This window comes from Leopardus geoffroyi, chromosome A3, assembly GCF_018350155.1.
Source record: "Leopardus geoffroyi isolate Oge1 chromosome A3, O.geoffroyi_Oge1_pat1.0, whole genome shotgun sequence".
Lineage (NCBI taxonomy): Eukaryota > Metazoa > Chordata > Mammalia > Carnivora > Felidae > Leopardus > Leopardus geoffroyi.
Genome location: NC_059336.1, coordinates 139,771,611 through 139,784,270, shown reverse-complemented (window position 1 = coordinate 139,784,270; position 12,660 = coordinate 139,771,611). Strand labels below are relative to the sequence as shown.

Below are 12,660 nucleotides of genomic sequence, written 5' to 3'. Positions count from 1 at the left end.
GGTTATTTTTGGTTTCTGATTTTTAAACTGGTGGGAACAAGAGGAGGCCACGAATACAGAGCTGCACCCCACCTGCTCAGCGAGCTGCATCAACCCACAGTGACGACACCACGGGAGCCCACGGGCTTTCTTAGAAGGGGCTCAGTGACCCCTGGTGGCTCCTCTCTCCCGAAGGAAGAGTCTGAGTGGATTTCTAACAGCCGTGGCGTTACCAGTGCCGTGAGCCGCTGACAGGGCTGCCCCATCACCTTATGGGAACCCACGGCTGCCTTTGGGATTTCCAGACACTTCCTTTGCAAGACCTTGGTGTAAAAAATAAAGTGAAAGAGATCAACTTGCCTTCAAACTCAGACTTTCCGTGTTCATCTCACACGAAAGGAGCCAGTCCCCGGGGACAGGAATTTGATCTGCCCGAGCTGCCCTGAGTTTCTGGGGCTGGAGGATGGGCTTCTCACAGGTCCTGCTTCCCCACCAGCGGGTTCTGCACAGGAGCATGCTGGTGACACCCAGAGGGTTGGGCCGTGACAGGTGGTGCGGGCACTGAGCAGAGGCCAGCGCCCCCGGAGCCCAGCTCCCACGACACACTGCCATCGGCTGCTGCCAACGACGGTGGCGGGGACCCCACGCCAAGCGGCCCTGAGAGCCAGGGCACTGTGGCCCACGGGAAGGTGGGCATCAGCACACCACCGCCTGCAAGAACAGGAGCCTCCTGTCCCTGTCCCCGCTCAACAGAGGACAGCGCTGTCTCCCGGTGACGGCCCGCCCGCTCCTGGGGAAGACGGGAAGTTGCTGCAGAGGGCAGATGCCGTGCCTTGCGTGGGGACCTTCTCCATTGGTCTCTTGTCTCAGGGTTTGCCATGTGCAGGGCAGGGGGTGGGTGGAGGACAGACCCGGTGTGCAGGTGGGGCAAGTCAGGAAATTCTGCACAGACAGGGATCTGCTGAAGGCCACACAGCGTCCAGCTGGATCGGGTTCACCCCTTCCTGCTCCAGGGGTCTGTGCCGAGGCGTCGATGAGCTTCTGTCGTGATAGGAGGCTCACTCACTTCTGAGGCTGCATCACCTCCACCAGAAACTGTAAAGGTGCAAAAAGGGGTTCTATAGCCGCTGTCCCCAAGCACAGAGCTGTGCCAGCAGGTGGCGGACCCTTCAGGAAACAGGAAAGGAAGGAATGAGAGGGAGCGTGTGCAGGAGCAGGGGGCCAGGGATGGGGCTTGAGGGCAAAGGTCGGTGTGGCCGCCCGGGCCTGGGCGTGAGGACACGGAACACAGAAGCCAGTGCGCTGAAGGCCACCAGCTCAGGTAGCAGGAATGTAACTTAAGTGGGACAAATGTGGTTTTTAAGGATGAGCTGCACCCATCGGTTCTGCCTGAAACACAAACAGTGCGGTGTCATTCAGCCTGGCCCAGGCCTGGGCTGGCAAGTCCCTCTTCTGAGCCTCCAGAGGACACCGTCCGGCCCTCACCGCCTGTTCACGTGGACGTTGGTGCCCTGGCCGCCCTCACGGGGCTGGGCTACGGACGGTGCCCACCCAGAAGGAGCACAGGCTTTCTTTAAAAGGTGCCAGGGCGCCTGGGGGCTCAGTCGGTTGAGCGTCTGTTGATTTCAGCTCAGGTCATGATCTCACACTTCGTGGGTTCGAGCGCCATGTGGGGCTCTGTGCTGAGTGTGGAGCCTGCTTGGGATTCTCTCTCTCTCTCCGTCTCCCTCTTCTCTCACCCCTACTCATGATCTCTCTCAAAAAGTGAAAAAAGAATTTAATGGGTGGATGGGTGCTTGTTGTAGTTGAACAGAAACAGACTTCACGTAGCGTCTGTGCACCGAGCTGTCTCGTTGGGTCTTCGCTAGCGAACCTTCGTGTGTCCACGATGACAGCAGGTGCCGTGCGCCGTTATTCACCTGCGCACCTGCACAGGGGCATCCCCACCGAGGCCCGGGTGCCAGTGCCGGGGTCGCCGGCAGGGCACTTGCTGAGGATCACAGACGACTGGTTGTGGAATGAAAGCCAGGACCCGGGCAGCCCCGCCTCAGAGACCATCTCCTCCGTCCACGGTGCCTCCTCCGTGTTCGTCACCGTGTGGACACCCGGCCGTGTGGAGCGGTGAGCACTAGTTGCCCGTGTGTCTGGTCAGCGGTCTAAACACAGAGCCTGCACATCCTGAGTTCAAGAAAGAACCGGCCTCAGCCTGTGAATGACAGAATAGGACCCAAGAACCAGCCAGCCCACCAACTGCTGTGGGCAAGTGACACAAGCCCATAGCCTGGGCCCATGTCCCCCTCCATAACTGTCCCCAGTCCATTAAGGGACAGAGGTCAGACTCACTGGCTGCCCAGGATGAGGCCTCTTGGTTTCTGTATTTATTTATTTTTTTTTTAATTTTTTAAATGTTTATTTTTGAGTGAGCGAGCGAGAGACAGAGTGGGAGCAGGGGAGGGGCAGAGAGAGAGACACACACAGAATGAAAGCAGGCTCCAGGCTCCCAGCTGTCAGCACAGAGCCTGACGTGGGGCTCAGACTCACAAACTGTGAGATCATGACCCGAGCCGAAGTCAGACGCTTAACCCACTGAGCCGCCCAGGCGCCCCATCTAATACACTTATTTCTATTTGAGTTTTCTATATTAATTTCACAGGGAAAACCTTTACCAGCTCTGTGGGAAATTCACTCTGTTTATGCCTAAGAGGGTATGTGTCCTTGTCAGAACACGGGAATTTCCAAATAAAGCATTTCTAACAGCAGAGAAAAGGAGGTGCCCTTCACAGCCTGGCAACCCCCCTTGGCACGTGTGAGCCCCTGCGGACTTGCTGCAGGCTCGAGACCACACTCGTGCAAACAGCCTTCCCGCAGCAGACGCTCGGCCTTCCAGTACGTGTCCCTGGGGGACAGACACACTCAGAGCTGTTGGGAGACTCAGACGTTCTCAACATCCTGGCAAGGTAACAGTGCCGAGCTTTCACATAAATAAAACTTAGGAAGTCATCATTCTGCTGTTTGCCGAAGAGGAAAAAGTGGCTTCAAATATGAGCCAGAGAATCAGGCTTCCCGGCGTGAGGCGGCAGCGTCAGGAGGGGAGTCACAGAGGACGCAGCAAAGGTCACGGGGAGCGCTTTCCTCGAGGAAGGGGGGGGACCCAACAGAGAACGGGAGCGGTCGGCCCGGGGAGATTCCCAGCAGGGTTGGAAGGTGGGTGCGTGTGTCAGGGGGGCACTTCGAACAGGTCTCCGCGTGACCCGACAGTGGACGGGCTGGACCGTCCCCTCCCCGGCCTCTGCCATCCCAGGGAATCACGGCCTCCGTGCGACTCCCTCTTTCCAGACCTAACCTGCCCCCCTCGGATGTTTGGGATCTTGGTTTTCCCACGCTCTGCCGGGTGACCCCTCACCTAGGACTCTGTGGTGTCTGCCCTGTCTGCCGGGCGGGCCCGTCACCCTGTCGCCCCTCCCCTGGGAGCAGGGCTCGTGCCCCACCCCGTCCTTCCCACAGGTGGTGATCTCTGTCCCGAGGGTGTGGTGCAACGTCTCCCCATCACACCCCGTGTGCGGTTCCACACCTGCCCAGCTCCGGGGCCGGGCTGTTCCTCACGACTCCGTCTTGTCTCCAGTCCCACCTGTGTGCGTCTCAGGATGATTACACGGCGCGTCTGTTATCCCAGATGTTCATCCTGTGTTCTGCCAGCATCCGTTCCCGTGTGGCTTTGCTCACTAGCCCCGTAGCCTCTGTGTTGCCTTCGTGGGGAAGGGACAGGCTGAGGCTCCCGTGGAAGTGCCACCTGCGTGTGGATCGCTGTGGCCGAGTGCAAACCGTCCTCTTAGATGGTGGTGGACGGTCAACTGTCCCCTTGCACGGGGTCTCCGATGGCTATTAGGGAAAGAGGTCACCTGACGCTGGCCGCTGGGCTTTGGAAGGGACGTCCGTCGCCTCAGACGCTTTCTGACAAATGCCACTGATCTGTGCACCGAGATGGAAATACGGACAGTGATGTGATGATTTCTACTGGAGGAGGTTTACTGGCTACGCGCAGGTGATTCTGACATCTGTACACCGATTGGACGCGTCACTCTGCGATCGATGCCGCAGGCCCGGAGCAAGGACTGAGGAAGAAGAGTTGTCTCAGCTCCGGGCGACCTCATGATTCACACCTGGGATTCACACATGGCTCCCTAAGAAGTTTTACTTCACTAAGGAGAAGTTCTAGGTATTAAAACACTCAAAAGTTGATGATCATGTAAGCTGTGAGTCGTAGTCCAAATCATTATTTCGGCCACCGTGAAATATTTAACAACGGTTTCTAAAGATCTAGGTCATTGGGACAAACATGCCACCGAAGAAAGAGGCGTGGGCGAGGTGCTGGGGGCCGGCGGACGGGCCGAGTGCAGGCGGGTCCATCCCCAGGCGCGTGCGGCCTGGCTCTCGGGACCTCACCAATCTTGTCCATAAGATGCACACGATTTGCACCGGACGGTGCTGCAGGACGTGAGCGGGAGTGACTGACGGTGCAGGAGGACAGAACATGCCTGAAGGACAGGCTTGAGGGTCCGCACGGCCGGGACTGTGTCACGGGCACTGCAGCCGCTGGGGAGGGCCTTCCTTCTGCGCCCTCACCGAGCACTCAGTCCGCCCTCCGTGTCAGTGACTTCAGGCGCCTCGTGTAGGGGAATCACACAGGGTGTGTTCTCTGTGACCGGCTCGTTCCTCTCAACCTCATGTCCTTAATCCCTGTTGAAGCAGGTGGGAGAAGTTCCTTCCTTTTAAGGCTGCACATGCTCCGTTGGGGACAGACCCCATTTCCTTCATCTGCTCAGCTGAGGGGGCCTCCACGATGCCCCATCCTAAGTCAGGCAGATCCGAGAGACAAAGCACACAGCATGGCACTCCGAGGGACATGACCTGGTGGACTCGGGGGCACAGCGACCCCCCCAGTGACCCGCGCCTCCTTAGCACCTGTCACCATCACACAGCTTGGGGAGGCGCTGCTCTGTGCATACTGTCACGCTTCCACTTCTCCCCCAGTGTGGGCGGCTCTCCGTGGGGGGGGGGGGGTTCTCTGTGGAGGGTTCTCCCTGGCAGCTGGGGGGGAGGGGTTCCTCCACCGGGGGCTCTCCGTGGTGGTTCTCTGTGGCGGCTGTCCGTGGGCGGCTCTCCGTGGGGAGCTGTCCGTGGGGGGGGGGGGGAGTGGGATTCTCTGTGGAGGGTTCTCCCTGGTGGCTGGGGGGGAGGGGTTCCTCCGTCGGGGGCTCTCCATGGTGGTTCTCTGTGGCAGCTGTCTGTGGGTGGCTTTCCGTGGCGGCTGTGCATGCTGGGCCTTCACTGCCTGGCGGGCATGAGGTCAGAACTCCACACACGACTGCTCAGGTCGATGAGTGTCACCGGACAGCCTTGCTGGTGGCACGTGGATAGGACACCAGCCAGAGGTAGCTGGGTCTCTGGCTGCAGGTTCACGGGGCGCCTGCTTACTCAGTATCTGGAAAACCTAGAGTGGAGGCTTTAAATTGGCTCCTGGATTTCGACCCTGTCGACTGTGGTTTTGTGTGGAATTTACTGGTGTGAGCAGAGATTCTGTGTGTGCCTTCGACACGTGGGGCCAGAAAGTATCGATGTCGCCCTCAGCGGGCCTTCGTGCTGGAGGTGCCCGGCTCCTTGTTTCGGCACCGTGCACTTCCAGACAAGTCTTCTGGGAACTTGAAAAGCAGTTTCCAATTTGCAGATGTTAAACCAAGACCTTGAGGCATATCGCGTGGACGTGGCAGCTCTTCTTTTGAAATGTCCCTTCAGGAAGCTCGGTAATTATGACTTGTAAATGCAGAAATTGCATTAGGTTTGTGTGAGATTTGCAAGAACCTCGTGTTCCTTCTAGCGAGAGACTCGTTAGTTCCTCTCCTCCGGGAAGACCACCATGACTGAGTCCCAAGGTGTGGGCACCACTGGCAGGCTGGCTTGGGGTGAGGTCTGCCATGAGGTCCAGGCAGCTTCTAGATCCTGTGGTGACGCGAGGGCTGTGGAGTGAGGTGATTCCTCAGGAACACGTAAGTGTTAGGACGCTGTCGCAGGAGGGTGCACCTCGACCACTAAGACACCTTGCTGGTCATTACTCAGAAAAGGTGAAAGTAAGCAGTAATCAGTCATGCGGCTGTCAAGGTAAAGATTCATTTGCCTGTAAAGAAGGAACTTAATCCAAAGTGGAACAGAGAAAAGGGGCCCTTCTGGTTCCTGTACCCGGAATCGGTGGCTCCGAGCACAGGGACCTCATCGGCCCATCTGTGGGCAGGTGCCCCTCTGGGCGGGATTCACCTTCCTGCAGATGCCCTCCGTGCATCTCAGAGATCCTGTCTTCAGAGGTGCGGAAAGGAGTGGGTCTGTGGAATAGACGAGCCAGCCTGTCATCCTGGACAGTGACATGGCTCCTCCTGAGGCCGTGTCCACAGTGTAGAGCACAGGGGGTGTAGACAAGACTTAGTTAAGCTGTCAATCGGGTAGCAAGCATCTTAAAAGGGATTTTGATGTTTTCAATTATTTTGGAACTTTATTGTGCCAAAGTAGGAGAGAAAAAAGTCAGAATAATGCATTTATTTTATTTTTTTTTTTAATTTTTAACGTTTATTTTTGAGAGAGAGAGACACAGAGCATGAACGGGGGAGGGTCAGAGAGAGGGAGACACAGAATCTGAAAACAGGCTCCAGGCTCTGAGCTGTCAGCACAGAGCCCGACGCGGGGCTCGAACTCATGGACCGTGAGATCATGACCTGAGCCGAAGTCGGCCGCTTAACCAACTGAGCCACCCAGGCGCCCCAGAATAATGCATTTAAAGCTTTCTCTCCACGGGTAGAATGGGAGTGGGGAGGGCAGCCAGAGAGGACACACATGTCACCATCAGCAATGTTAGGACACTGATGACCCCGTGGCAGCTCACTCGTGCGGGTCCGTGGCTGACGAGCGCACTGGAGGGTCATGGGCACCTGGGTGGGGCTTTCAGGAACAGGGAAGGCCGTCTGTGACTCCTTTTTGTTTCAAGTGCATCTGGGATCGTCTGCATGGGGACGGAGGGACCCAGGATTTTGAGTGTTTTTACTTTTATTTTCTTACCTGATGGGCACCTCTGTCTCTGTAGGAAACCTGCCCCTTGGGCATCATTTCCTCTTTCTCCTGTTGGGCTGGTGACAGCCTGAGGGTGAGCCACGGTCCCGCCTGTGCCCGGGAGCCCCACGCGCTCTGCTCACCCGCTGCTGGCGGTTCCTTCCACGAATGGTTGCACACGCACAGGCATACACATGTGTGCACACATAACATATGCATGCACAGGCATGCACACACACACCACGGTGGTCACGCACTGTGGTCAGTCCTACCGAATTCTGAGCACCAGGAGCCCTGCTATGCTGAGACCCCGTCACAACTTTGCCTAAGCACCAACCGGGCCAGGCGTTGGTGGGGCCTGAGTGAAGTCGCTCCACCCAGTCAGGAGCCCACGACCTGATGCAGACGGGGTCCGGGCGGCACCCAGAAGGGGCATCACCTGTTTGAGATGCAAGAAAATGAAGCCGTCAGCCTGATCTGTCAGGGGTCCCTGCAAAACTAGTGTCTTCCTGTTTGTGTCCCGTGAGACTGCAGGTGTCTGCTGTGACCTCGGTCCATCCTTATTCCATGTGTGTTTGTACTTGAGTGATTTTCTGGGAGCTCAAAAAGCGTAGAATCTGTTACATGTTTTTGTAATGTGCTTTTCTAAGACTCACAGCGTTTCATTTTATCTTCTTATTCTTCTTCCAGGAACTCGAATTCCCGGACCTGACAGCCGTCCTGCACTGTGTTCACGCCTTCCTAGCAGCAAAGGTGGCCTCAGTGGACCCCGCGTTCATGGACGGCCAGAGCTTCGCGAGGAAAAGTGCTTCTGCTGAGCGCTGAGCATTAAATTATTTTCTTTTTTTAAAAATTTTTTTTTCAACGTTTATTCATTTTTTTGGGGACAGAGAGAGACAGAGCATGAACGGGGGAGGGGCAGAGAGAGAGGGAGACACAGAATCGGAAACAGGCTCCAGGCTCTGAGCCATCAGCCCAGAGCCCGACGCGGGGCTCGAACTCACGGACCGCGAGATCGTGACCTGGCTGAAGTCGGACGCCTAACCGACTGCGCCACCCAGGCACCCCTAAATTATTTTCTTAAGAAATGACTCTTTCCTGCAAATATTACAACTCTGTGTGATTTTATAATGAGCCTCTAGTTGTGATACCAATAAAACGTGTCACTAGTTTCCAGAGACGCATCACACTTCTTAGATCTGAGAGGCCAGGGCGCTGCTGGGTGGAGCTGCGTTCACACACGTCCGCGTCCCGGGAGATGATGCACCTCGTGGGCCAGTCTCTGAGTCAGGCCACGGTGGGCTCTGCCCCGCGCCCTCTGCCTCCCACATCACTATCCTCTAGATTGTATTTTCATAAAATGTGAGAAAATCCTGAGAATCCCCTGCTTTACGGTCCTCAGACAGGGAAGGGTCTTGTTTTCCCTTTTTGTCAAAGAGGGCTGAGTAAGGGTGTGATGTGAGAAATGAGAAGTATGCGAGAAAGGAAATTAATTTCAATACTACCTTTTCATAAACTGTGTAATTACATAATGCATCACTTAAATGCTAATTTAAACGACCTTCCTAACCTGTGAAATATAGCCTTTATCATGGTTTCCTTGGTTTTGGTACTGCTTACCACTTCTAAGAAGGTCCGCTTTCTAGTTTTGTCATTGAAAGCAACTTCATGAACCCTTGAATCTTCTTTTAGGGAGGCAGCCTGTACTCGAAGTCCAGGTCACAGCCTCGTTTCTCATGGCTGTGAGGACAGGAAGCACATAAACCACCGGGCTGTAAAGTTCCGGAAAACAGTTCTGGGAAAACAGGTAGATGTTTCCTGCCGCTGCAGGAAAGCAGGTGTGCAGTGCTGACAGCCCCATGGCCCCGCGGGTGTGGACCTGAGCGGCTACGTCAGTTCCCTGCAGCCCACCCACCTGCCGTCGGTCGGTGTTTTGGAAGAAGAACCGTTTTGGTTTGTAATATACATCAAATATTTATAATCATATATTAAACACATACTAATATTTAGGTGTTTGAAATGCATCTCCCTTCTAGAAGATCTCTGTACATAGTATGTGTATCATAGGTATTATATCTAGAATTCCCGTTTACATTGCAAGGGCCTCTGTGGAAAACTAATAGCAGCAGACTGTTTAAGGTGAATTTTAAATAATACTCCGGAGAATGGTGTTCACAGAGCACGAGGCAACAATTTTCTCTGCAGACGTCTGTTCCCTTGCTTTACGTCACACTTCCCATCAATGTCCACATTCGCGGCAGCAGGAGTAACATTTCCACCTGAAGACCAAGTTACAGCCCTCTGCGGCGTCTCCTCCGTGGGGGCATGCCAGCCTCCACATTTAAGGGTTCTCCATTTCCTCGCCGGAGCCAAAGAGTCTAAGCTCACTCAAAACTAGAAGGTATTCTTCACCAGAGTGAAGAAATTGTGAGGATTTTTTTTTTGTTTATTTTCATTAAAACCAGAGATTTAAAAAATGTACCTTTACTGGATAACAATGAACGATTAATATTTTCCCAAGAAGATTTGATGCTAAAGTTTATTTTTATATTTGTATAAATATACAATTCTTTGAAAATATGCACAACTTTTTAAAAATTAAAAAACAGCAAGTCTTTTTTTTTTCTGAAATGAGCAGTGGCCATGTGCCCACTTGTCTTTCCCTTTGCATTTCTGTGCACCTGCCCAGTGGCCACGGGAGTCGTCCCCGCCCTCACGTGGCCACACGGGTCAGGCTGCTCAGGCCCCTGTGGACCAGTGGGGGGTGGGGGTGGGGGTGGAACGACAATTATTGCTTTGGTTTGGAAACAGGACTCGTCAAAGGCGGGGCCTGCTCCTCACGCCAGACTGTCAGGGTGCTGGGTCAGAAATTATTTTATTTTCATTTGGGATGTGCAGCTAACCTTAAAATATCAGTTTTGCATTCTAATTAGGAATTATCAGTAATTCCTAATTGTCAGTAACCATCCTAATTAACAGTGGGAATCATCTGCTGATCTCATGTGCAAAGTCATTGGTGCTGGAGACCATGCTGAGGGCCGCACACACACGACCCCTTTCAACTCGCTCCCTACCTGGTACAGGTCTGACTTCGTTCTCACCATGAAGGTGAGGGAACAGGCCTCAGCCCAGGTCGAAGGCCGGGCTATTTGTGGGGCTGGGTGAGCCGAGGCCCTGGGATCCCCAGGCTGAGCCCCCCGGCACGGATTCCGTGGAACTGGTGAGACACGCTTCAGCCCAGGGCCTGTGGAACCCCAAGAGGATGGTCGTACTTTGTCTTTGCCTGTCCCTGGAGAGTAGTAACCGGTATCTTCTAAATGTGGCCTGTTTTCCCTTTGTTCCATTTTTGTACATTTTTCTATCCCATTTCAACAGTAACAGCAGAAAACTTGCCCGGTGACGAAGTACTGTAGTCAAAGTGGAAACACGTCCTCTTGGAAAGTATCTCAATCCATGCCGTGGATCCTGACCTAATTTACAATCCACACGTGGGCATCTGGCAGGACGCTGTTGAGTAGGTGCATCCCGTTAGTGACCCTGCTAGCTGAACATTCATCTTGAAGGTTTATTAAGTCTTGGGTGGAGGAGGAGGAGGAAATGTCCGTCATCCTGAAGGCAAGGAAATGAAATGACAAATACATCATCACCGGTGTCTCAGAGGACGCACCGCGTTGGTCTGTGACTGGGGTTCGGGTCTCGTGCCCAGACTGCTCTCACAGGCCCGGCGGGCTCTGAGCTGGCAGGAAAAGTGACCCGCTAACACCAGAGGAGAAGCAAAGACACCTGCACGTGGTGGAGAAGGTGGGAGGGGGGGGGGCACAGCTGAGAAGTGACAGGAGCCAGCGGCGCTTGGTGGGGACCAGGGAGCTGGATGCCGAGGCGGGTGTCCTAGGAAGGACCGTGAGCAGGTTTGAGCGTCAGGAACAATTTTACATGGTTCACACAAACTTTATTTTTCTCACCTCGTGGTCTGTATTTTCATGACCTCAAACGACATTTCCACGTAAGGAAAGGATCCAGCTGCATTTGGATCCCTCCAGACACAGGCAAGTGCCGGAGAACCTCTTCCCATATTCGTTGAGCTGTGTGTGTGTGTGTGTGGACCTGGGGGTCCAACCAGCAGAGGCCTTGTCATAACCAGCAACTTCCTGGCACCCCCCCCCCCAGGACCTAATACTTGTACTCTCCACCTGCCGGTGAGCTTTCATGACTGTTTTCTGCCTTCAGGATGCTCAGCATATCACAGGAGTGTCTGTGGAACCCTAAACACTCAACAAGGTCCTGGTGTATTGTTCTGTCCCTGTGGACGATTTGTGGGAGCTGACGGTAAAACCTCTCGTTTCCTGGTGCCTGTGGTGACTGCCATGGGTAAATCCCTTCCCTCCCACTCAGTGACTGTGGCCATCTGATGTCGTCTGTCCAGAGGCACAAAAATAGGGGAGGGGTAAGACTGGAGATTATACCAATTATTATCATCTTGTTTTTTCCAGAGTTTGGAGCAACAGAACAGGCAAAGACAGTTCCTAACCCATCCCTCCCCAATTCCAACAGGACTTTTTTGGGTTTGTTTGGAAGTAAAACTGATTTATTCAACTAACCCTCATGGTTTCACAGGCTAATTATTTATGTATCTATTATCTACTTTTTAAGCGGGGTGCAGCTGACACACGATGTTACACTAGTTTCGGGTGTAATCACATGATTGGACGAGTCTGTCCCTTATGCGGTGCACACGCGGGCGTCCCCGTAGCACGAATACAATCCCGCCACGGCGCCTCTCGGATGCTGCGGGGCACCTGCGGGGGTCACCGCGGGGCCTTGCGGTTTGGAACACCTGGTCCAGGACGGAGAGCCCGGCCCCGTCCTGCCTTCACAACAAGCAAGGCTTGGTCCCGAGTGGAGAATTTGCCGCCGTGTCCTCCCGCGTGCGGACGGGAGCAGCCTGACCCCGCAGCCCGAGTACCAGCCTACAGGGAGGAGGGAGGACTCCGTAACCCCGCCAGGCGGGGGCGCATTTGCACAGCTGCCCGCCGCTGTCCGCCCGCCCCTACCCGCGAAACGGCGCGCCTGGTGGGCGTGTGCACCTGCACACACGTGACGCAGACACGGCCGTGGTCAGGGACAGCCAGCACGGCGTCGCCGAGGAAAAGCGTTTTCCGTGTGTGTCAAAACCCCGGAAGGACGTGGAGGCTGCCACGGGTGCAGGTTCTGCGCGTCCGGCGGGTCCTGGCCGCAGCAAGCTCCGCGGGTTGACCGCCGGGCACGGACGCACAGCCACACGGGAAGAGCACGGCTAAGTCGCAAGCAGAAATAGTGAAATGCACAGCAAAAACTCTGTAAAGCTCTCAGCAGGCCTCAGCCGGGGGGCAAAAGGACACAGTGTACGGTTCAGAAGACACTACCTAGCCGACTTACGTCCTGAGGAAGAGCCCACCCTGTAAATCCAAGGAGATCCAAGTCGGGCTCATAGAGGCTTCTATGAGACACACGTGGAAGTCTGAGGTGGAAGCACGACCCTGGATTCAACTATTTAACATATACCGTGGAATGACCCGTCGGTGCCGGGCGGTGCGGAGCCCGAAGCGCAGG

The 12,660-nt window shown here is 54.8% G+C and overlaps 1 protein-coding gene across 1 annotated transcript in view; it reads left to right on the top strand.

The window, feature by feature from the left end:
• The window catches only part of SNTG2 (syntrophin gamma 2), a 184,813-nt gene extending 175,552 nt beyond the window's left edge, over nucleotides 1-9,261 (top strand). Inside the window, exons 17-18 of the mRNA XM_045447897.1 lie at nucleotides 7,762-7,908; nucleotides 8,148-9,261. Of these exons, the coding sequence (XP_045303853.1) occupies nucleotides 7,762-7,896 (135 nt within the window). The 3' untranslated portion in view covers nucleotides 7,897-7,908; nucleotides 8,148-9,261. The remainder of the gene's footprint in view (nucleotides 1-7,761; nucleotides 7,909-8,147) is intronic.
• Nucleotides 9,262-12,660: the final 3,399 nt, after the last annotated feature.